The following is a 24,871-nucleotide window of genomic DNA, read 5'->3' on the forward strand; positions in this document are numbered from 1 at the left end:
TAACGTGGCAGACAAATAAAACCCATATGAACAAGATTATTTTAACGTGTTCTTCATCCATCAAAGGTTAAAGCCCTTCATCGAGTCCAAAAAAAATTATTTTACTTCTGGAATCTACGTTTAGGTGAAGGACTAAATAGCAGGAGAACTCTAAAAACTTAGAGCATTTATATACAGATGTAAATAAAACAATGCCTCTCAGAAACCACAACAGATTTTTTTTTTTTTTTTAAATTCCCAGCAGTACTAGTTGACTGGTTCTTTTTCATTTTTAAAACTAACATTTTAGAGCTGTTACCTGGCTTTGAAAGACAGAATCTATTAACTCCCTTGGACAGGTTATAAACACCAACATTCTCTGGTCCATTCCCATCCTGATAAAATTCCTGTGAAGCCACAACACAATTCACTGTTAGTAACTACAAAAGAACCAAATGAAAACAGTGTTTGCCTAAAGATACATTAATGCTCTTTTATAGCAGCTAACAACACAAGACCATTTTACCAGATCTACGAGACAAATCTCAAAGCACTCTAACATCGATGTTGCTGTGCTGTAAGACTCCCTAGTGACACGACAAAGCCTTGATTCCAGACATAATCCAACCTACCTGCACAAGTTCATTAAAAAATACAAGGACGTTTGTTACCTACGTACCAGTGTAATTGCATGAGAAAGAGAACACCTCAGCATATATCCAGTCTGCCTGAATTCTACTCCTGAAACATCTTCCTCCATGACTTCCAACTCCAAAGACTTGTTCTTCCAGCACCAGTCTTCATGTACAATGCTTACTAGAATACACACCACACAAAGCGTTTTAGTAATGTAAAACTGTGTGAATAAGGGCAGGTTTTGTGGTATAAAAAGCTTGTATTGCTCTAACTTCCCTGACAACAACCTTCAAAGGCAAATATACAACAAGGACTGTAGTAACAGACCTGGCTCACAGCACTGTAGCATCACCAGGAATCCAGCACACCTCATAGCAAAAAAGCTATTGCAAAAAGGAACAACAAAGTCTGGTCACCCTGGAAAGTTCTGCATGTGCACTGCCATTGTGAGAGTCAAAGAAGCCTAGAGGCCATCAGAACCTAACTTGGGAAAGATGTTCTGCCTCGTGTATAAAGAGAGCAATCTGCGTATACTCCTTCTACACCTTTCCCTGGACAACAATGTATTTTCACAGTAGGCCAAGGCAGGCTGGCCAAAATCCATATTGCTCTCGGGAGAGGTACTCCGGCAGCAGCAGCAGTAGGGTGTGCCCCTGTTCTTAGGCTTGGGACAAGTCGCTTCGTGATAAAGCCCTTTTTCCTCACGCCAGTCATGCAGACCCTAAAACTTAGGGGAGCAGTTATTTGTAAGCTAACAAAAGGGCTAAACATACAAGATTAAGAAAATTTGATGCACTATTATATTTTTCCAGATTCTCTGAAGTTTCAGTACTAGTTCCATGTTGGGCATACTGTAATGGTATCTATAACAACAGAAGTATACGGATTAACTCACAAATTTAGCCACTAAGGTAAGACCTGAAGCACTTCCCCATAATCCTACCTTTGTATTTGCCAGGTAGCACATTTTCAAAAGTGAAGGCCACTGAGTCCATGCTTCCAGAGAGCTGCAGGTTGCGCTTTTCACCCTGGCGGCTCACAGACTGTAATGTCACCATCAGATCACCACAAGCATCTGTGCAGAAAAGACAACAGAAAAGGAGACTGCATTCTGACTTGCCAGCTTTACCTCCAAAACCCCCACTCCAAGCAAGCTTCATGTGTACCAACACCAAAATGATTACTCTCTTCCAGTAGAGAATGTTTCCAATTAAAACTCTTACTCTCATTTCTTAAGCACATGTTCACCAGTGCTTTTTTGCATTCTTCAGGAAGTTTGAAACTGTTAATCATATTTTATCTAATGGCAAGTAACAACCAGAGGCCAACATTAAATTCCTGGGTCGACCTCGCTCTGCAGAGACTGCAGGGCCCACTAAACACCTGAGAGACAGAACACAAAGTGCAGAGAGGGTTCAGAGAGGAAAATGGAAGGGGTAAAAATGACAAAAGTCAAGCTCCAATCGTCATCTGCTGAAATCAGTGGGTAATCAAGAAAAAGAGCAGCAGAGAGGAAACTCAGACTAAAAGACAGACAAAAAGCTTACGAAAAAGAACAGAGATTGCAAGCTTCTATCAACAGCTTGAGCCTCTATCATACAGGTTTTTATATGCATTGCCTTTTTTTTTTTTGTCTTTTTTGCCTCCAATACTTCTCTGATTGATGTACAGTATCCCTAGTGTCAGCCAGGATCATTTCCTTCCAGAACTTACCCATCTCCTGAGGAAGGCAAACAGGTCAGAATACTGTCCTCAGGAAGAAATACTTGCTTATTCTTAGCAAGTATTACAAACAGATACATAACTTTACTCCAAACTTTATTAAGGTACCTTATTAGGCTGTAAGGTCCCCTGAAAACAAGAGCTGCTTTATGTATGTGCTTGAAGTTAAATTTACTTATCTGCTGACAGGGCTAACCACAGCAAGTGTCTGGATCTAAACCGCACTCATTCACACATGCAGCGCTACACTTCTCTGTTCCCATTTCCACTTCACTTCTAAAATTGGCTTACCTAAACAAGAGATTTTCCCTGAGACGGATGCCAAAAACTGGGAGAAGGTCACATCCATTACTGGTCTGTCTGTAACAGTAACAGGGAACATTTTGGGTTTCAAAGCCAAGCCTGCTCTGGTCTCAGCCTCTGGGATAATCACCTGTAGAGTATATGACATCAAAACATCACCAGTTTTTAGACACCAGTCCAAATACACCCACTCTGCTGAGTTCAACTAACTTATCAGAAAGTAGCAAAATGGATGTTTACTGTATATCCCAGGCAAAGCAAAACCTGCCTCCCAAATCTGCTTTTCAAAATTCTTTATTAAAAATCCTCCAAAGAACTGTAATCGAACTGAGCTAAAAATCCTCCAAACAGCTCAGTTTCAAAAGTCTGAGTGAATTTCACTTCAGGATGTACTGATGCTCTACATGAGGCTATTCATTCTCTGCGAGGACAGTTGAGGCCTTATAACCATGCACTTCCTTATCCTCCAGCCTGCGCTCTCTTCTACGATGCAAATTCATGGCGGTTGTGCTATAGGTTCTGCTGTGACCTATAATCTCAGGAACCATTTAGGCACCTAAGAAAGTGAGACATGTAATGTGTACCTCACAGGATAATATATTAGGATAAGAAGTGGTCTAAGGGACATCACAACTAAGAGAGAGAAATAAGAGCTTTCAACCCCAACGGCCTGATCTCCTTTTAGCAAGTGCAAAGGACAAGGAGCATGGGAATCTCAGCTTATTAAGGAAAAAAAAAAAAAGAAGTAGCTGCCATTGTTTAAATAGTGCAAACAGGAGAAAAGGACCCAGAAAATCTAAATTCAACTTCTCAAATTTTAGAAATTAACTATTTATAGTCTTCTAAAACCTCAGGACAGTCCTACAGTGAAGAAACGGAAGGTCATGCTTACCTGAATATTGTATGTACCCGATTTTGCCTTAAAACAAAAAGCTCCGTGAAGGTCAGTTTCTGTTGTAACCAGTGATGCTTTGTCCTTGTCTTGAGGCATCATGGTTACCTTGTATTTACTGATCTGTTTAACTGTGTCAGGGAAACGAGTTACTGAGATCCGGCCACACACACTGAATCTGTTAAATAAATAAAAGTCAGCCATCGGAATGAACATCTTGATTTGACAAAGCTCAAAAAAATACTTGTTTTAAAACTTCCTTAAAAGGTAAACCTCACCACGTTGAGGTACTAACGCATGAATTGGAATGGATTTCTCCTGAAGGAGTGTTCATATCCAAGAGATACTATAAGCAAACAGTGGAGCAAGCGCAAACTCATGTACACAAGACAAGACAACAAATTAGAAGCTGTTAAGTTTTATTTTTCATCTTTAATAGCATAACATATTTAGTGACTGAAAAACCTGTAACTGATCATTTAACAGCACACAGGGGTTTTTTCTAATCAGCTAGCTAAGTCTGTATGAGCTAGCTGCCATTTGCCTCAGCAAATTCCTAGTTTTCACTTCTCTGGAAGGTTGCCACTGCTTCCTCCTCAGGAGAAGCTCCTGGACACAGAACCATGCCCCTCTTGTCTTCCTCAGCTTACGCTGTATCTCCAACCACTGCAGTGCCTTACACTCCCCAAATCATGCTGCCACGTTACACAGGCTTGTGCCCAGCAGTCCAAGAATCACAAACAAGGAAAAGACAAATCATATAAGACAACTATGACCTCGAGAGCGAGCAATAAAATGTAGAAGTCTGGTACAACACCAGATGGTTATGTAACTCCACTCCTGCACAGGAGGAGGATACAGGAAGCGCAGCATCAATGGCAGAAAGCCTCTCTGTTCCCTTCTTCATTCACATACCATTCTAAAATCGCTCAACAGACCCATATCTCAGCGTCTTCATTTGCAAGGGAGAGGTTATTAAGGGGGTGCTCTAAACCTTAACTAGGATTGAGCAAAATACTGTGGACAAAACACTATCCTGCACTCACGCTGCCCTATTTACCTTGAATTTCTCAAGCAACATTTAGCTCCTGACAACAGTATGCAAGGCTGGGCATGACATGGGAAAGAACCACCCGTTTTCAAGACCTTGTCCACACATCAAGTTACATTCTCATCATGACACCAGTACTTACCCTGTGGCAATGATGTTTGCTAGCTGAGGTGTATTTGGTGCAATCTTCACGGTAATAGTGTCAAAGAAAAGATGCTCTTTCCTGGCATGAATTGTGTATGTACCTGTTGTTATGTTCTCAAGGCGGAAAGAGCCATCAGCTTTCGTTTTTACTGTAACAAATAACGAGTAGAGTTAAAAAATAGAGCATGCGTTGACTGTCTATCCTTACGTGTCAAAAGAGCCAGAGAGCATGCACTGCTTTAGGCTATTTTTAATTTACATTGCACAACAAAGGAACAGTATTACGCTTTCTTACTAGACCAACCTTCGTTTCTGTATCTCAAAGCACAATTTGGCATATGGTTGCAAGAAAATAAGAAATTTTCAACAGTAAAACAAATGAACACCTAATACTTTCACCTAAGCCAGAAAATGCAAAATTAAGCAACTTCAGGAAAACTACTTTAATATTTCAAATAAATTGCATCAAAAGCAGTGTACTATCCTGAAGGGTTAATTCCATCTCATACACTAGTCCTGTACTTGAACTTAATAAAGGCTTCCCTGTAGCAACACAGACCAAGACCATTGCATACCTTTAATCTGGCTGTTCAGAGTCACAACGGCATCAGCAACTCCTTCTCCTTCAGGACCATTCAACACCCTGCCTGTGACAGAGAAACCCATCACGTGGAAAACAGGCTGAAATGGGAAAACAGTTAACATTAATCTTTACTCAGTAAAAGCAAACACACACCTACAGCAATCAACACCAACTGTTTTCCACACGAACACACATAAAGGAAATTTATTTCCAGCTTTAGGAAGAAAACGCACCAGGATAATCAGAATGAAAGTATGTATCAACCTCCAGGCATACTGTTCCCTTAAGTCCAGGAACAGATTCTCAATTTATCTGCATCAGTACAGTTCGAAAGGTTCAAATCACAAATTGTAACGCCATTACACAAGGCACTCTGCAAACCACACAAACCCACGGGCCCTTCTCCAGAGATCCGACAATCTGAACGAGAACATTTAAGCAACCTGAAAGATTACTATCTGTTTGCAACATGGACACGAAAGTGAACATAGGAGACAGCCTTTCCCCATTTTGTTCCTTCCTAGTAAAAAGGACTGAAGTGTGGAAATACAGCACGATGCTAGATATTGTCTTCTACCCGTTGTGCAAGACGGTACGTGTAACAAACGTTTTCAAACTTCTTACAGAGAAGTTTTTCTGTAACGCACCTGCTTTCCGCTAAAATCAGTTATACTTTTGGAGGAATGAATGGCACAAAAAGATTATTTCCTCTGACTGGCTTACCTCAATCTGTAAACTGTCGTGCTCTACCAGGAAGTCCAATCTAGATGGCGCAACGTCAAAGGTAATTCTCTCTCCCCTGTAGAATGGTATCTGAAAGAAGACACATCACTGACTCGTAAGAAGCTATGACGACAGAATTGTTTTCCTTTACCATTTTCCATGTCCTTATCACCATCAGACACCTCTATGAAGGGTCAAATGGGCTGCAAACTTCCCAGAAAAAATAACTCAGAGGGATGGACACAAGAACAAAGGCGGTATTTCAAGACCGTTTGGTGGAAACCACATAGATTATCCAAAGAGACAGAAAAGTAACCCTCTACTCAGAATACAGCAAAGGTACTTGGATGTGTACAAGCTTACAGATAGAAGACTATATGATCGCTAGAAGGGTTAAAGGAACAAGAGAAGTTTGAATCCCACAGCTAGATCATGCAGACTAAGACTGCAGGACCGTTGCTCTAGGCAGAGCACAGACAACCATGCTCCCACACTACCCGGATGTAATAAAGAGAATGGGCAAAAAAGAAACCAGAGAACTTAAAGGACATGAGGTGGCTGTAGCCAACTGAAACTTCCAGTCTCCCGGCAGGCTCTACGTGCTGTTCTGTGAGTGGGCAATGTATCCAGGTCATTCAGAGCCTGATGGCAAATAAGGCCTTCCTCAGAAACCACACCACAGAGCCTTCTCACAGGAACTCACTTCACCATCAGGTACTTTAGGTTGGAGGTTCCTATTCCAATTACTTCATTCAATTAAAAATATTTCAACTATTTATGATTAACAGCTATAACATTATGCATGATCTAGTTTAGAAAATGAAGGTTAACAATCCAATGGATAGACAAGCAATGAACTTTCTAGCTACTTACCACAGTGTATTTCCCACTTGGCAGAGAAAGAAAGCTGAAAGATCCATCTTCTTTTGATACAACATTGCACAAATAGGATAGAGACTCATCTCTTGACTGGAATCCATCCACAGGAGAAATATTGCAACCCACAACATCCTGTGGCAATAAATGCAATACAACTTTTTTTCTCATAGGAGAACAGAGAAAATAATTTTACGGGGATGTAGGAGGGTTCAAAAGGCTATACCGTGAACAAACGATGGGAAGTGCAAAACCATTTTAGAGGCAAAGTTTGATAGTATGACTTAAAATTCATGTATATGTAATAGAGGGAAAAAACAACCAATGATCAACTTTCTGGTAACAAGGACAGAAAACTGGGAAATTCAACATGCCCCAGTACCCCAGAACTGCACTGCATGCCTTAATGTTAACTGATTTCAGTTCTGTAGAACGGAGCTCTACTCTACAGAACCAAACACAGAACACGACCAAATGTTTCACACTTATTTCATAACACACTTTTAAGGTGGCTACAGAAGCTGTTGAACTTTGTCTTCACATCAAGAGGGCAAAGAGCAATTAGGACCTCATGCCAAAGGCAAATTACAGCTACCTACAGAGAACTGCAGGATTTGTCTGGCAACATCTTGTGCCTTGTCGCAGGAGCTGGTCTTTCACTATGAAGAAGTGTCATCCTCATAAGGGAACACATCTACTAACCAACGTTTAACATATGAAAAGGTGAAACTGGAAAAATATTGTCTTAAAACTGTAGCCCTTAACCCTGCTGACCCACAAGGAACATACAGATCAACAACATGCTGTGAACCATATCATATTTTGCACTGCTTCGGTTCAGGTCTTAGTTTTCCATGCCCCTTAACAGCCTGATTGCTGAGGAACCTGGTTATTTAAAAACAATAATGAAGAGTTCAAAAGAGTTGAATTAAAAGAATTTTCTAATTTCTTGTGTCCAAAAAATATGTATACCTTAAGCCTCAGTTTTGCCAACATTTAAACAGATGGCTATTGTGTTACACACCTAAGTAATTCCATGGAGGTCACGTGAAAACTCAGAATGTACACGAATGTTGTATTACCAGGGCCTTGTTGAAAAAAAAACCTTAAAAACAAAAAAAAACCCCAAAAATGCAGCTAGAGGGGTTGTACAGTTTATGTTTTCTATAAGCCCAGCTCAAAGAAGGACAGAGATGAGTAACAGGGCAATATGACTCCAGAAGCTATTTAGCTGCTGCTTATTTACATCCATACTCATGTTGAAAAGGCACTGATACACCATTACCTCTTTAGTGACCAAAGAAGAGAAAAGGAGAAACATGACCCCTTTCATGGGCTCTCCATCACTCCTCACTGACCCAGAAACATTGTAGCCGGCAACAATCAGAGGGCTAGCAGCATAAGCATTAGAACTCGTCACCCGTACCACTGTGTTTGACTGAAATACAGAAACACATACATTTTCATCAAAAGCAGGCATTAGATCTCACTTACAGCACCTAAATAACAATCAGAAGCTGTATATTCAACAACAGAAACAGAGGCCAGAGCAGCAGTACCCAAAGAGGGACCCACAGGCTATTCCGAATGCAAAACTTTTTTCCTGTTTTACTGATTTAGGAATTGATCAGGATCTCAGAGCTCCTCAGAAAGCAAGCAGTCTGAGAGGGAAGGATTAGAGCATCTGCCATAACATTCAAGCTCCTACAAAATGCATAGGATTACAAGACTGAAAGCAAGAGCTCATTTGCCAGCCATTCCCTGGCTGGCTCCACTATCTCCACACTGGGCCTGCACGAGGCAGTTTCTTGACCATCTAAATTACACGTATGAAAACTCCATTACCCTCGCCCACTCACTAAAACCCTTCCTCACACTAGTCGATCAACACAAGGTCTAGCAGATCTGCCCTCACTAAACAGGTAAACCAGGACTTTTGTAGGCTCTAACCTCTTTCAACATCCAGGTAGGATGAGATGCAAAGATTTCATATTCGCCAGGAAGCACTTTAAAGAAAGCAAACCTGTAAGGCAAGAAAGGGGTTACATCTCTTCAGAAATAGTCACAAACATTTGTTTACAGAAAAACAATTCAGACTCTATGCACACGTTAGAAGAAATATTTCAGAACTACTATAATCCCAGATGACACGGCAGAATTGAAAGAATCTTGTGCAAATGAACAGATGAATTAAGTATGCACCACCCACACTCACTTTCCTCCAGGTTGTGTAATAGTTGCTTGTATGTTTGTGTCACTGCCAGCATTTCTCAGTACAACCTGGACTCCAGCAGGACCTAATGTCTGACCTTTGCTGAGAACCTGTCAAAATGAAGAGAAACCACAGTATAAATGGATAAAAATAACTTGCAGAACTGAAGCAGAATGTTTTTATGAAGGTAGAATTAGCATAAGATGGAATAAATAAAGATAAAGGAGTCTAACCTTTCCATTCACAGAAAACCCTGTGAACACAAAGTTAATATCGCCTCCCTTTGTGCAAATGTCATTAATGCCATCCACATGGATGTCTACACTGGTTGGTTCTGGAGGAGGAACAACAATGAAACAGCATGGTAGTTAGTGAGAGAGCAATCATGAAGCAACTCTACTTTAGCTTTACAAACCTCTCACAGAAATGCATTTAGTCAAGCATACAAGTGTTGCTCTGAAAGTCTTGCCTCAGCAAAGTTAAAGCACCCACAAATCCCGGTGTTGAAAATCCTCTTCCCCTCGTTACAGTGAAAAACCCACATTCCTTCAAATCAGGTCATGGGCTACTTTTTCAGTGTCTACCTTAGAGTTTTCTTTACTCTGTACAGTAAGTACATTTTAGTTATTAAAATCATACAGTAAGGCTTCTCTCTTTTCAAAAGCGCTTGATTTTCCCCGCCAATTGCAACTTAGAGATAGCAAAGTCCCACACTGCAGATACACTGTCCTACTGTAAGAATACAAACAGCACTTACCGAAACTCCACCCTAGGGGAGGCTCAATTTTAAGAATGAAATCCCCCTAAAAATAAAAAAGTGATAACTGTCTTCACTGAAGCACATTCATTTTAGCTAAAGGATAAAAAAACCCCAAAAGTCAGAACACAAGCATCATGCTGCAGAGAGTAACACAAGACTCAAGTGTCCCATTCTCCTTTCCTCCTACCTAACTCTGTTCAAAGCAGCAGAGTATCTACCCAGACAGGCCAGGATGCTGGGCTCGCATCCAGCCAGCTAAGAGCAAAACTAAGTATCATCATGTTTATACCACTTCCAGGCCAAACCTGGCTCATGTTCAAGCAGCTCAGTGTTAGAAAGTGTTCAAATCTCTCTCTACCTGCCCCAACAGATGTGCTCCAGATCAGCCTTTAGCGTTTCCACTAGGAGGTCCTGCTCAACCATTCTGCCCAAGCGTGGGCTAACAAAATTCCAATCCCATTAAAAGCTCTGCACCAAAAGGGTATTAATCTACACAGAGACCCTCTTTGCATCAGCAGACACCACATATGTTCTGGAGTTCATCCATGGACAGGCTCAAAGGCCTAAGAATTAAATCACTGAGATCAGAAAGCAACTTACTTTCTTAGATTTGGAAGGGAAGGATTTATTTCTGATCCCTAAGTTAACTGGCTCCTTAAAAGAGCAAAACACTTAGACCATCTGAGGGCAGCTTGTATTTAATTTGAATATAAACATCTGTCTGGTCTAAATAGACATAAAACTTCTGATACATTCCAAGCTTCTTGGATCATTATTTTCTAAAGACATTTTTAATAGCTGAATTAGTCATTCCAGTTATTTTCAATTCATTCAAATCAAAACACATTCTCATACAGATTTTTCTTCATTTCTATAGGCAGAGAAGTGAAAGCTTTATCTGTACTCTGTAGGAAACTGCACTTGCTGTGCAGTATTTGTACAGCTGCTAGCACGTGGTTGTTGGCAGTAACGCAGGCTCCCAGTCATTCAGATAAACAGCACAAACGCAACACCGCAGCTAAAGTTACCTGGCTTTTCTCACAATAACGCTCAGCACTGAGAAATAAAACAGGTGTGTTACAAAAAGAAACAGTTAAGTTTGGTCCAAAACTAAATTCTGTCCTGACTCAAATATTTCACGGGTGGGTGTTGTGCTGACGTTTAATCTGCCGGCAGCTCCTGCCTCCAGCGCAGAGGAGACAGCTCTGGTGTTTCAGTTTCTTACCTTATCGTAGAGGGGAATCATGAAATACCCGTTGTTTGGAGCGCAATCTGTCTGGTACTTGAGAGTACCATGTTTTGTATATAACTTAATCTAAAAGAAACAAACAAAAAAGACAAAAAGATATTTTTAAAGACATGAGCAAAGCTGGAACCAGGCCTTCTCCAACCCAGCGACTTTACACAGCAGCACCCGGGGTCCCCAGGGGTGACAGGGGGAAGGCGTGACGCCAGAAGGCGGCAAGCCGCCCGGCAAGCCGGCGGGTCAGCACCGGGCTCGGCTGAAAACGCCCAAAGAAGAGCCCCGCTGCTGCCGGCCCCACGCCGCAGCACAGCCTGCTCGAACGGCGGCCCGGACAAAGGCGCTGCGGCCGCTCCGCACCGGCAGAGCCCCAGGCATAGCCCCAGGCCGAGCCCCAGGCAGAGCCCCAGGCCGGGCCTTGGCAGCCGGGCCGGGCCCCAGCAGGGTGCGAGGGCCGCCGGCCGGGGCTGGAGGAGGGCGCCTGGCGGCCCACCTCGATCAGCGAGTAGTTGATCTCCACGTCAGACTTGACGAAGCCGCCGCAGCCCACGACGATGTCCTCGGAGCCCCGCGCCAGGGCGCAGCAGAGCGCGCAGAGCAGCACGGCCACCCCGGCCCGCATCCCGCCGCCCTGACCCAGAGCCGCCCGCCGTGCCGCCGGAAGGGCCGGGCCAGGCCGGGCGGGGCGGGGCGGGGCGGGGCGGGGCCGGGCGGCGGGTGCTGCCCCCTGTCGGCCCGGAGGGCTGCGGGCCTGCTCCCCGCCGCCGCCTGTCCCGCTGCGCCGGCAGTTCTCCGGCGTGTCAAAGCCTCGGCCCTCCCGGGGATCACCCCCAGTCCTCCGTGCCGCTCCCGTGTGATGCAACGCCCCGCTGCCTACCCGTCTGCCCGCCGCGGCTGAGGCGAGGGAGAGACGCGGGAGCCGCCGGCCCCTGCCCCGTCCCGCTGCCGGGGGCTCCGCCTCAGCGCGCTGCGACTGCCGGGCTGCACCAGCCCAGCAGTGTCCTCGGGGAGCTCCGGGCCGGACTTTGCCCGCCGCCCCCGCGGCACCTCCCGCCGCCTCCAGCCGGGACGGGACGAGGCGCCCGGGGGCTCCCGCCAGTCCCCAGCTGCCCGGCGGGAACGGGACTCTCGGCTGCTGCCCAGGGAGGAGACGCCTGTCCCGCCGGCGCTGAGGCGCGCCCCGTGGCACCGAGCGGACAGTCCGGGACCTCAGGCGACCCGCCCCCGCCGGCTGCCGAGCCGCGACGCCCCGTCCGCGGGCACCATGGCGGCGGGCGGTGCGCTGTGCGGCTCCGGGGAGGGCTCCGCCGGGCTCTGGGTGAGTGAGCGAGCGAGCGAGCGAGCGCCGCGGCACCGTCCCGCCGCCGGGCCGCCCCCTGGGGCCCTGCCGGAGCCTGGCCCGGGCCGAGCAGCCGTGCGAGCCGAGCGAGCGAGGTGGAGCGGCTGCCGCCAGCCCCGGCCCGGCCGCGGGGGGCACGGGCTTCCTCTTGCGTGGGGCCGGGAGGGCGGCAGCGCCCCAGCACCCACCCACCCTCCTGTGGGGCCGCTGAGGGAGGCGGCCGGCGCGCTGTGAGCGGCCAAGTGTTCCCGTCAGAGATGGCCGGTGGTGCGGACTTTGCCTCGCAGGGCCGAGTTTTCACCCAAACAGAAACACCCGAGTCCGCACGATTCGAGGGGAGTTGTGGGGGTGGGATTGCAGTCCGGCTGCACTCTGGCAGGGCAGTGACGGTGGTCCCTTCACTGCCCTCAGGGGGTGTCTGCTGGCCGACCCACTACAGGAATACGCTGGAAAGGGCTCCAGTGAGTTATCAGTCCCGACTCACGTGGATTTCCACCCGCAAGGTTGATGAACTCCTGTGATAATTTGTGAGCCCTTACCTGCTCCCTCTTTGCATCAAGTGATTCCTTTGCCCTGGCCTTGCTTTGCATCATATCTCCCCATGAAGGACTCGAGTCACCTCCACAAGCAGCTGAAGAAAAAATACCGTTGCCTGTTCATCTACAGTTGCTGTATTTTTAGTATTACTATGTTAGCAGATGAGATCCAACTATTGTTCAGTGAAAAAATTACAAATGGAGCATAAATGCAGCTGAGGAAGTGCAGTCATGGTGCAGTTTATGCACTCAGACACTTCTTTTCTCGTAATCTCCATTTCACCAGTCATTCCCTACTGACTGCTCTGATGGTTCCCAAATGCCAATAATCTTTTTCATTCCCAAATGATTTTTTCTCATTCCACAACTTAAATTTTCTCCCTTTTTTTCTCACCAGTTGTGATACATGGTGTCCTTGCTTTGGCATCTTTTGCTTTTCCAACCTTTTTTTTCTCTCTTTCTCCTCCCATTCCCTCCAAAATGCTCTGCTGAGTCCTCCCTCCCTCCCCTGTGACATCTTACTATTCTCCAGCAGCCCCTCTGTTGCCAAATGATTTCTACATTGGAAACCCTAAATCAAAATTCCTCTAACATTACAGCAGATCTCAGTTGTAGCATTTAGCAACTTGCATTAGTTGTGAAATTCTGCAAACCTCAGCTTTACTGTTTCACTTCTGTGTTGACTCTGTGACAGGACTGGAACCAGACATGGTATACAAACACCCCAAGATTTACCTGGTGCTTTGAGAGCACAGTCATTGCTTGGACCCCTTGTGCCTATCTTTGGATCTGTTTTCCTTTCTACTACTTACATCTTCGACACAAAAACAAAGGCTATATCAGGATGTCCCACATCTTCAAAACCAAAATGGTAAGGGTGGAGGATGGGCTTTGATCCAAACGTTGTCATAACTGTGATGCAGTACTTAATTTTTCTAAATCATTAACTCTTTTCTGATGACCCACCTCTGTGTTTGCTTTGACATTTACTGACTCTGGTAAAGTCAGGTCAGTATAAATCAAGTAAGGTTTTAGGAGGAACTGCCATCAGATCTTCCCCCCTGGACTTCCGTCAGGTTCCCCGCTACTTCCCGTAACACTCTATCCCAAACCTGCTCTTCCACCTCTCCAGCCTTACCGCCCAGGCTGCCCAGAGCATGCAGTTCCGTAGATCATCCTGTCATCATCTCAGTCCATTCCAACATGTGCTTGCTATCTCTGCCCCAGGTCCTTGGATTCATCCTGGTAATACTGTGTTTTTCCAATGTCTTCTTCGTACTGTGGGAAATCAGCCAAGGAATCCCACGGGCTCCAGCATTCTTCATCAGCCCTGTGGTGGTGGGAATCACAATGGTAATTATTCCTTTGTTTTGTGTGTGAGCGGCCCAGCTCAGCTGTCCTGGGGCAGATCTTGTCTTTCCCATGTCTCACGAAGAGAGACGGTGGGGACTAGGAGGCTGGAGATGTGCTTTGGGAGTTGCTGCTGTGTGGTGCAGCAGAGGTTTGGAGTTGGGGCAGACCGCTGGGGCTACAGCTACGGTACAGAGCCCTGCGGGCAGAGGACACCTTGCAAGAGCTGCAGCAGCAGTAGTGTTTAGGAAGAGGTCTCACAACAAGACAAGATCTAATTTCTCATAACCACAGTATGTGATTTAGTTTGGTTCAGAATGAAACAGGATTTCTGATTGATCTAAATGCCTATCCTCCCCTTCTGTCATTGCGTCTCCGTAGCCTAGATCCTCCCAGCCTGTTGGCCCACGTGGGCTTTCATTATTTGCCCTTTCTGGAGAGACCTTCTTAAGTGCAAGATTGCACACAATGCTTTTCAGTTTTAGCCTTTCAGGAACAATACTGCAGCTCTGAAAATCTTGAAATGTTTGGGCAAGACACTAACTGTTTTTCCTCTATTGTATCCATTAATTTGATGATAATGTTTGGCATTCCATTACCAGCTATTTATTTGGACAAATTTGTACTCCCTTGCAGATCCTTGCCATGTTCCTTACCCAAGCGGAAAGAATGATGGGCATCCAGTCTTCAGGCGTCCTGTTGATTTACTGGCTGCTCTCATTCGTGGCCGCAGTTGTCATGTTTAGTTCCAAAGTCCAACATGCCGTGGAAAGAGTAAGTGAAATCACATATCTTTAACGTGCAGGGGCACGAAGTCTCTACACAACAGGGCTCTTTTTGCTTTATTGATTGGGAAGTGGAGAACCAAATTCCTCTCACGATATGTGCTGAGAAAAATGGTTGATGACACCTTGTCATCTCCATCCACGTTCTCCCTTTCAGTGTAGACAGAACGTGGTTTTCTGAGTGCTCGGCAGACTTCGTGTATGAATAACAGCAAACGAACGTAAATGCTGTCACTAAAAACTGGCCTTTCGCCAGATTTCATATCAGCATAAATACATTGATATATTATACCTTTTTATTATTTGGGTCTTTGTGGTGAATGTTTATTTGTGGAGGAGTGCTGGCTGCGTTTATGCATCTGAGACTTATTGTCAGTGGCCATTTTCCTCAGGCGAACAGTTGTACCTTTCCATCACAACAAGGAATAAACAAAAGTTTGTGTTGCCTGTGTGTTTAAGTAATAGGGGAAAAATACACCGCCACTAAACAAAAGCAAGTGGGAACTTGCTCGTTCCTGCTGTGTGGAATGGCACTCAGGTACCAGGCCTCTTGTAGAAATAACACTTTCCCACTTCTTGCTACCAAAACACAGTTCCAAAAATACGCAGGCTTTTTCTTTGGTTTTTCTCTTTCTCATTCACAAAATTAATTAGAGAGCCCTGCGTGGAGCCCCTTAGACACACCATTTATAATAAAACCTGGCAGGTACTTTATTATATCAGCAATTTGTCCCACTAGGTGAGCAAGGAGCGTCTATCCTTCAGAGCACCCAGAGTTCCCTGAATAGTGATGCAATGTGGACATCTGACTTGACTAGACTGCTATGAAGCCTCATGATAAAACTGTCACTATAAATAATAAATATGTCCATTATTTAGCATTTTCTGATATTCCAGTTTCAGGGGTTACCTATTTAAGTAGCTCTACATAACTGCAGTTTAAATAAATGCACCTCATGCTTTGAACCAAAACTCAGAGCTCATGGCTGGTAGAACCCGAGAAGCTATCTTTTTCCCCTGATTTCACGTGAAGGTTCTTACCTCCTTCTCAACAGTATTCTGTCTCTTAGGGCTTCCTGGAAGACCATTTCCGCCATGTTACAACTTACGTTTATGCTAGCCTGGTGTTAGGAGAACTTGTGTTATTCTGCTTAGTTGATCACCCTCCCTTCTTCTCTAAAGCTGTCAACAATCCTGTAAGTATAACGTAGCTTTTCATAATGCATTGCTTCATTGCTTAAACGGGAATTTAAATTTACAGGGATACACAGGAACATGAGTATCTGGGAGATGTAAGATACATCACTCTATAAAGGCTGATGGTTTTGAAAGGTAACTGGCAGAATTTGGGGTAACAGTACTCTGTCTCTCTATGTATGTTTTGAAAAACTAAAAACCTCTTCTATCCATACTCGTGTTTATTTTCACTGAAACCAGTAGATAGGGCTCATATTGCTTACCCGTGCTCTGCTGTGCAGCAGTACTCTATCTGAGGTCTGAGTACAGCAGAGCTCTGTGTTTCGAAAATAAATGTCTTTGGATATGAAGAATGATATTCTTTGTTCCTCTATCTGAGACATTATTCAAAGTCTAATTCTCCAAAGTCTCCCAATCCCACTGATCCTCCACAGAACGTTTACACTGTCAGGGTCAGTGAACGGGGGGGGGCAGTAACTGATTGCTTTTCCTGGGGAAGCACAGGAGGGGATATATTCATCTGACACATACCCTTTTCTATATATAAATATCACCCATGTTTTTCCTCCCATCAGAATCAGTGTCCAGAAGCCAGCAGCTCTTTTCTTTCCAAAATCACATACTGGTGGTTCTCTGGGTAAGAAAACACAGAAAAAGACACGGTTTTGCTAGAATATCAGAAAAAAACAGCAGCATAAGAGAGGGTGTGGATGACAGCCAGTAGGCAATATCTCAGCCCCCAAGTTAGCTTGTACAGTGAGGATTTAAATTCTTTGGGGACTTGAGGTATTCTCACAAAATCAAATTCTAAGAAATTAACTTACTTTTCTCAAATTAGTTCAAAACACAAGTTAGTGATTCGAGATAATTCTCTGACCCCATCCAACTACCCTTCCCGTGCCCTCCCAATCTGGAAACAGACCTCAGCCATCTCAAAGCCTCACTGTACACCCGCCTCAGCCCTGTCTGCCTGCCAGACCTTCCTCCAGCAAACCTGGGCAAGGGGAGAAGAGTGAGCCCTGCCTGCTGCTTAGCATTCAGAAATGAAATGATGACACACCTTGGGCCTAACGCCCGCTAGGATAGCGCCTTGGCTGTGTTTCACTGAGCCACAGAGTAAGTTAAACTGCGCTTTGTCCCCCTCTGCCCAAGACCCAGCTCTCAGTACAGACTAGAAAGTAGGGTTTACTTGCAAATCCTCATTATGTTGACAGAGGATAGCACAGGGATTTGAAGGAAAACTGCTATTCCTGAACATTCATATTTATTCTGGGAACGGGTAGTGCTGAGGGGTGTTTTATGTAAGTGCGTGCCTGTGTGCACACTGGGTGCACTCACTTAAAGCCCACCTGTTCTGCAAACGCCACGTGCACAGCAAATCCTTCTGTGCCTACCCTACAGCAGTCTGTGTGTTCTCCAGGCTTGTCTGGCAAGGCTGTCAGCAGCCCTTGGGGGCGGACGACTTGTGGCCAGTGAGAAAAGAGGACTGCTCTGAAGAAATTGTTGCCTGGGCTGAAAGAGAGTGGAAGAAGTGTCGTAGCAGAACCCCGCAGTGAGTACTTGATGGGAAGAATGTGTCAGGAACTCAGCCGGGCAGTTTCTGCCTTGCCTCCAGATGAGCAGACGTGCTGGTGTGCCATCCCAGAACAGGATTTAACCCCTCCGTTCCCCACGGAGTGCTAGACAGACTGCTTTAGCACGCATGCAAGCTCTGCACGTAAGCTCTGCGAGGTGCTTCCTATCTGGGCAAGAGAACGGTTGAAAGATTCAATCCCGCTGAATTATTTGTCCTTTAAACAAGAAGAAAAGGATAGCCTATATAAAATGGTCCAAGTAATGCTCTGCTGTGAAAACTTGGGGATCTTTACTCTTCAGCAGATGAGCGCTCAGTGAGTGAGTTCCTTTGTACAAAACCTGATTTTAAGTATTGAAATCTGCTGGAGAACATCCTTCCATGCCTGGAAGCACAAAACTCTGAAGTTTTTGTGAAAGGGATCATTTTTTTGATGAGCATTTATACTGGACATGGCACAAGACCCAGTGTGAGATATATAATGATTTTTTTGAAAGCACAAGATTGCCAGGCTTTCTTCAATTGTGGATAACTTTCTCCTTGTTTCTTTCTTTAGAAAAATGGAGTCTGCTACATTTAAAAAGGGTCAGAAGAGTGAAACTGGTGTAGCAGAAGCTGAAGAGACAGAGGTTCTACTGCAATCAGAGCCCAGTCAGAGCAGGCCCTTACTGAAAGCGTTTTGGAGCATGTTTGGAACCTATTTCCTTCTCAGCACTGTCTGCTTAGTTATCTGTGATGTCTTCTTGTTCTCCATCCCAAAGGTACTGAGGTATGTGCACGTGTAACGTATTTCTGTCACATGTACAAGATTGCTGTGTGCATGAGCTCACATAGAGACATGTATGCCAGCACTGAGGGGGACACACAAACACCTTTTGAAATCTCCTGCTGCTGATGAAAAGAACTGGATTATCATTTGTGCTAAACCCACGGTCAACTCAGTGGGGAAAAACCCCAAACCACTGTGTAAAGCTGTGCACACTTTCTCCACTGCTGTATCCCAGCGGTGGAAGGGATGGGCTGTACTAAGCCTTTTGACAACTTTACTAGAACAGGAGTGAGTTGTTTGATGGTTCTACGTATCATATCATTTCCACAGGCTGTCAGCCGCTTGCTGTAGTGTAAAGGCTCCGTGTTCCCTGACTAATTCTAAAGAGCACAGCTGTGCATCCTACACAGCTGAAATAGCTTCTTCAGTCAGTTGACGTAATGCTTTGTGGATTGTGTTGGCACCACGCAAACCTGCGTTACAGTATATTTTCAAGGGCAAAAATCAATTCTTAGTCATTAAGATTAAGAGATGTTCTGGAAATGTCAATGACTTCCTTAGATGATGGCTCCCAATTTGCATAGGTCTGACAAATTCAGGACATTCAGGACCCATCCTTAGCACTGAAAATGAGATCTCCCCTGAGAAGATGCTGAGATCAGAGATTGCTTCAAGCCCAAGAGTGGCCAGATGTCAAAAATCAGGATACTGTATGACACAGGATACTTGGCAGTTTTTCCAGTTCTTCTGCTACTTTATCGATAAACTTCAGCCAAAGAGAGTACAGAATAATCCCTGGTATTTCTGCATTTTTGAGTCTCTGATATTTCATCAGTTCTACATGGATTCATCAACATTTTACTCCCATCTTGCAGTCTTTTCCTGGAGTTCATTGAAGATCAAGAAGCCCCTAGCTGGCACGGGTATTTCTACGCCTTCACTATGTTCCTTTTGGCTTGTCTCCAGACTCTGTTTGAACAACGATATATGTACATGTGTCTTGTTCTGGGGCTGAGACTGAAAACTGCAGTAACAGGGCTTGTGTACAGGAAGGTGAGTCTGTAGCTCCCTTTTCAGCCTCATGTTTTTCTAGCCCTGCATTAGTGGTTATGACATTGTTGGTACATTGTTCTTAACAATATTAGGGGAGATGTTATTAGAAAATACTTTTAGGATGTAATTCTGTGCTATATTCTTCTCTGACCAGTACGTGGGAGGTATTTTACTATTTATTTTTCAGATCTTGTCTCTGGAGGAAAAAGCAACATAAACTTTTTTATGTTGTAGATTATGGTTGGGGAAAGGAGTAAATTCTTCATCTTAAAGTGAAGTCACAGATCCCAAGGCAACAGCATGTTTTTCAGTACCTGGGATTTGACATTTTTCTCCCTCTCTTTTTTTTCCTTCCTTTCTTTCTGAGGAAAAGAAAGTTGTTTGATTTTTTTGGAGCAAAGCTGCTGTTTGATGATGCCTTTCCTTTCTTCTCTACCCTGTCTAGATCCTGGTTATGTCAAATGCATCAAGGAAAGCAGCAACAGTAGGTGAAATTGTTAACCTGGTATCTGTTGATGTCCAAAAGCTAATGGATCTGATTATATATTTTAATGGGACCTGGCTTGCTCCTATTCGGATTATCATCTGCTTTGTCTTCTTGTGGCAGGTAAAATATGATGACAGTGTTTATCAATCCCTTTCTATTCTAGGTATCGAAGGAAAAAGGACTTTTCAAAATTCTGCTTAGATCTTTGCTGGTTTGAATAACCTGAAATTGCCATCTTTTTCTTTGCTCATTCTGTAGCAAAGTGGATTCACTTTTCTTTTTAGAAGATATTATTGGTATAGAATCCTTACCCGATCCTTCATCTTCTCACCTGTGTATTCAGCATTCAGTCTCTTTCAGGGAAAAGACTGTGAGTGTGGTTACTCTGAGCTGACTGATATAATTCTGCCTCAGATTGTCCTCTGTCACCTCTTTTTTCAACCAAAATGTGGTGGCCCAGTGCAGGCTGAGAGGCCAGTTCCAGCTCCTCAGCATAGTTACAGAACCTAAGGGGAATGGTCTGAAATAGCAACTTGACATACTGCATCCTGGAGCTGGATTACCACAAGATCAGTGAAATTGTTTGAAGCGAAGTTCTAGGATGTTCAAAAAGAGTATTGGATACATCGAATTTCATAGGTATCGAGGAATTTAGCAAAGAGAGAGCAAAGCCCGAAGTAGAAATACAGGATGATAGTCTAGATGACCCCTTTTTTCCCCCTAATTCAATGTATGGTATTTTCTCAGCAGGACAAAGCCCTGTTTCTTAGTCCCTGTTTTTGGCAGCACACCAAAGGAAGTACAAGCACTATCGAGACAGTTGAGTCCCAGGAGCTTTCCAGAGGCCTTTGACACCTTCCTTTGCTAACCCAGATGGACTGTGCCTTGTTCCTGGCAGGATACATACCTTGGAAAATTAGTAGCCATGGTTTAGACTGTTGGAAACTCTTCATCCTGTTTCTGGCGATGCTGACAAACTGAATGTGGTTGCCTGTAGTTGGAGCATAATTAACACTTTGCTAGTGTTCATAGACCATTTGTGTAGAGAATACTTTTCTCTCTGTGCGTGTACCAGCACTCACCTCTAGCAAACATAAGCCATCTGTAGAGAGATGTAACTAAACCATGAGAAACAAGTTCTCTATTTTGATATGTGAGTCATTATGAGCCCTTGTATCCCAGAGCTGTCCCAGGAGTACGTGGCACAGTATAATGCCGCCATTTCATCTCACTAGTTGGTGTAAATTCAGACAAGCTGGGTTATTTATGCTGCAAGAATAGTTTGTTGAGGGTTTGGGTTTGGTTTTTAAACAAGCCCTGGTTTTGTTTGGGGTCACTTCCTGATGGCAGCCACGAGATGTCCTCCTTAACACATCCAAGAACAGATGGGCAGAAACAGAAATGACTTGCCAGCGTGCTTCTGGTTGGCTTTCAGCACTAATCTGGTTCCTAAAAGGGAAGCAAATAAATTCAGCAGAGCATGACAGGAGTTACCCTGCCTGGCGAGTTAACAGGCCACAGTGCTTCAGGAGCACAGTTCCCAGGAAAGGCAAAGGCAAGACTAGAGGAAAGCCTTGGCCGTGAGGGATCTTAGGTGTACATTCAAATAAGAGGGAAGGTGAGTGGAGGGGAATGGAAAACAGTAATTTCTAGTATCACCAGAAGTTCTTCCTTTCTTTTCTCTCCTGGCAGCTTCTTGGGCCATCTGCCTTGACTTCCATTGCTGTATTCCTTTTTCTCTTGCCTCTGAATTTCGTGATCACCAAGAGGAGGACTCAGTTTCAGGTACATTTTGCATCATAAAAATGAAGTGGTTTACTGACTTGAGTTATGCTAGGATACTGCTTTTAAATCTAAGTTAAGGCTGCTATACTCTTCCAGAAAAGGATCACATGGAACCCAAGGCTACCGATGATTACAGTAGGCATGCGTGTTGGAAACAAAAAAATAAAATAGTATTGTACTGAAGCATATCACTAACATTCAACATCAAGTGATGGCTTAATATTTATTATTCTTGCTGATCATGACTGTCTGAAGGAACATAGGAGGATTTGAAACCTGCAGTTTCTTGAAGTTTTGAGTAAGATCTTACATGTTCAGTCTTTTACCTTGTTTGCCCATCTTCTTCTGTGTTTTTTTACTTTTTTTGCCAGCAAAATAAACCTCTGAAGATGAAAAGTAAAATATTTCCCAGCCTGGAAGATTCATAAGCAAAACAGTATACGCAGCTCAGCTGCAGGGAAATTTATTCAGAATTCATAGGCAGGAATAAGGTGGTTTTTTTCAGAATAATTGCACTGTTAAACATTCAATGTATTAAATGATAAAACTCAAACATTTATTACAGGAGATCCAGATGAAACATAAAGATGAGCGGGCTAAACTCACCAATGCCATTCTCAGCGACATTAAAGTAATCAAACTGTATGGCTGGGAGAAAACCTTCATGGAGAAAGTGCTTGATATCCGGAAGCAAGAACTTCAGGCCCTAAAAAGATCGCAGATTCTCTTCTCAGCATCTCTAGCTTCTTTCCATTCATCAACTTTCCTGGTGAGTGGATCACCTCCCTTCATAAAACATGTGCTGTGACTTCCATTTTTCTTTGTACTCCTCTCTGGACAGATTTTTCCTGTGGGGCAGCTAAGGGAAATGTCTGCCCAGAGGAGTTGGTGGTCTCACAGGAGTTGCTGAGCCCCAGAGGAATCAGCCACACAGACATTTACACTGTTTCATGGAGAAGTCACCTGCTCTGGCGGTGTGCTGTAGGCAGACCGAGCCTGCTTTGCCGGAACCACCTGGAGACCTCCAGCTAGGCAGAGGTCACACACAGTCAGCAGCTACACAAGCCACTTTTGTACTTGCTGTTGCAGCTCAGCCATATGTGTTTGCAATGGGAAATGGCTGTGCTTTCACCTGGCTGTGGTTGCAGCACCAAAACTTCCTTAAAGCAGAACAAACATCAAGTGATCTGGCTTGGTTTTGTCACCAGCATGCAAGACCTTTGCCTATGATACTTGCAGGACGGGTACCACGTATACGGGTGATAGCCTGGATTTAACTAAATGGGTTCCAGAGTCTTTAGGAAGGGGCCTTTCACCCTTGATCCATTCTCTTCCCTGTCTGAAGCAAACGGTTTGCTTTTCCTTTGCTCCCTTTCAGATTGCATTTGTCATGTTTGCTGTCTACACCCTGGTGGATGACACACATGTCCTGGATGCTCAGAAGGCCTTTGTATCTTTAACCCTGATCAACATTCTCAACACTGCGCACTCCTTCCTGCCATTCTCCATAAACGCTGCTGTCCAGGTTAATCGCAGGCTGTGTTCCTTTTTCTTTGGCCATAAGTGGTTTTTTACATATCACCGTTGACAGGTAAAGGTAGGGATTTCTTAGGGCTTTGGACATCAGGGCTAGCTATTTAATTGCTACTGTGAAACAGTGACGTGCAAGGACTTGCAGCTAAAGGTACTTTGTAGTAGTGATTTTTCAGAAAGGCTCCATATATTGACAAGTCACCAAGAACAACTCTTAAGTCTTTTGGAGCCAATCACAAGGACCATTAGATCTCAGAGGTGCTTCCAGTTCTGTTTTTAGTCACAGAAATCAGAATAGATGGAGGAAAATTTCCATGGGAGATCAGTGGAAACCCTGCTAGCCCAGGCCAGAGAGAAAAGCAAGTCATTGTCTAGTAAGAAATTGGGAAATTGCACTTCTGTCTTGCACCTTAAGAAGACTGTCACAAATCTTCATGTACAGAAGCAATCACTGCAAAGATTGCAGGATAAATTGAAGTGCAAGGTCCTGCACGTGGATCAGCACAATCCCAAGCACAACTACAGGCTGAGTGGAGAACAGATTGAGAGCAGCCCTGAGGAGAAGAACTTGGGGGTGTTGGGGGACAAGAAGCTGAACACAACCTGGCAATGTGCACTGGCAGCTCAGAAAGCCACCTGTGTCCTGGGCTGCATCCCCAGCAGCGTGACCAGCAGGTCGAGGGAGGGGATTCTGCCCCTCTACTCTGCTCTGGTGAGACCCCCCTGCAGTGCTGCATCCAGCTCTGGGGTCCCCAGCACAAGAAGGACATGGAGCTGTTGGAGCGAGTCCAGAGGAGGCCACGGAGATGATCCGAGGGCTGGAGCACCTCTGCTATGGAGACAGGCTGAGAGAGTTGGGGTGGTTCAGCCTGGAGAAGAGAAGGCTGCGGGGAGACCTTAGAGCCCCTTCCAGTCCCTACAGGGGCTCCAGGAAAGCTGGAGAGGGGCTGGTGACAAGGGCAGGGAGTGACAGGCCAAGGGGGGCCTGAAGCTGCAGGAGGGGAGATGGAGATGAGATCTGAAGAAGAAATTCTTCCCTGTGAGGGTGCTGAGGCCCTGGCACAGGTTCCAGCCCCATCCCTGGCAGTGTTCAAGGCCAGGTTGGATGGGGCTTGGGGCAACCTGGGCTAGTGGAGGGTGTCCCTGCCCATGGCAGGGGGTTGGAACTAGATGGGCTTTGAGGTCCCTTCCCACCCAGGCCATTCTATGATAATTGGAGAAAAAAAGCACCAATTTCACTGAACAGAAGAGAAAACACAGGGAAGAATATGTTTTTTTGCTAAGCTAAGTGGAAATAAAGGCAGTTAACATCGGAAGAGCTGCATTTGTCCATCTAAGCT

General features: G+C 44.8%; 2 protein-coding genes across 6 annotated transcripts in view; one reads left to right on the plus strand and one right to left on the minus strand.

The window, feature by feature from the left end:
• The window catches only part of LOC129213291 (BOS complex subunit NOMO1), a 28,170-nt gene extending 16,367 nt beyond the window's left edge, over positions 1-11,803 (minus strand). Inside the window, exons 1-16 of the mRNA XM_054843077.1 lie at positions 11,618-11,803; positions 11,107-11,196; positions 9,879-9,924; positions 9,355-9,455; positions 9,125-9,231; positions 8,860-8,932; positions 8,195-8,347; positions 6,907-7,044; positions 6,034-6,123; positions 5,303-5,408; positions 4,726-4,876; positions 3,533-3,710; positions 2,629-2,770; positions 1,559-1,690; positions 659-795; positions 299-386 (exon numbers count right to left, since the gene is read on the minus strand). Coding sequence (XP_054699052.1) covers positions 299-386; positions 659-795; positions 1,559-1,690; positions 2,629-2,770; positions 3,533-3,710; positions 4,726-4,876; positions 5,303-5,408; positions 6,034-6,123; positions 6,907-7,044; positions 8,195-8,347; positions 8,860-8,932; positions 9,125-9,231; positions 9,355-9,455; positions 9,879-9,924; positions 11,107-11,196; positions 11,618-11,746 — 1,861 coding nt within the window. The 5' untranslated portion in view covers positions 11,747-11,803. The remainder of the gene's footprint in view (positions 1-298; positions 387-658; positions 796-1,558; positions 1,691-2,628; positions 2,771-3,532; positions 3,711-4,725; positions 4,877-5,302; positions 5,409-6,033; positions 6,124-6,906; positions 7,045-8,194; positions 8,348-8,859; positions 8,933-9,124; positions 9,232-9,354; positions 9,456-9,878; positions 9,925-11,106; positions 11,197-11,617) is intronic.
• Positions 11,804-11,825: 22 nt separating this feature from the next.
• The window catches only part of ABCC6 (ATP binding cassette subfamily C member 6), a 28,291-nt gene continuing 15,245 nt past the window's right edge, over positions 11,826-24,871 (plus strand). The window contains exons 1-13 of one of the 5 annotated variants that reach the window (XM_054843075.1): positions 11,826-12,442; positions 13,694-13,870; positions 14,227-14,352; positions 14,986-15,123; positions 16,205-16,330; positions 16,907-16,968; positions 17,752-17,883; positions 18,461-18,673; positions 19,549-19,726; positions 20,172-20,333; positions 21,906-21,998; positions 22,564-22,767; positions 23,377-23,523. In XM_054843075.1, coding sequence (XP_054699050.1) covers positions 12,389-12,442; positions 13,694-13,870; positions 14,227-14,352; positions 14,986-15,123; positions 16,205-16,330; positions 16,907-16,968; positions 17,752-17,883; positions 18,461-18,673; positions 19,549-19,726; positions 20,172-20,333; positions 21,906-21,998; positions 22,564-22,767; positions 23,377-23,523 — 1,812 coding nt within the window. In that variant the 5' untranslated portion in view covers positions 11,826-12,388. Of the gene's footprint in view, positions 12,443-13,693; positions 13,871-14,226; positions 14,353-14,985; positions 15,124-16,204; positions 16,331-16,906; positions 16,969-17,751; positions 17,884-18,460; positions 18,674-19,548; positions 19,727-20,171; positions 20,334-21,905; positions 21,999-22,563; positions 22,768-23,376; positions 23,524-24,871 lie in introns of those variants that run through there. The other 4 variants (XM_054843074.1, XM_054843071.1, XM_054843072.1 and 1 more) reach the window with 4 other exon arrangements.

This window comes from Grus americana, chromosome 15 (genome assembly GCF_028858705.1).
Source record: "Grus americana isolate bGruAme1 chromosome 15, bGruAme1.mat, whole genome shotgun sequence".
Classification (NCBI taxonomy): domain Eukaryota; kingdom Metazoa; phylum Chordata; class Aves; order Gruiformes; family Gruidae; genus Grus; species Grus americana.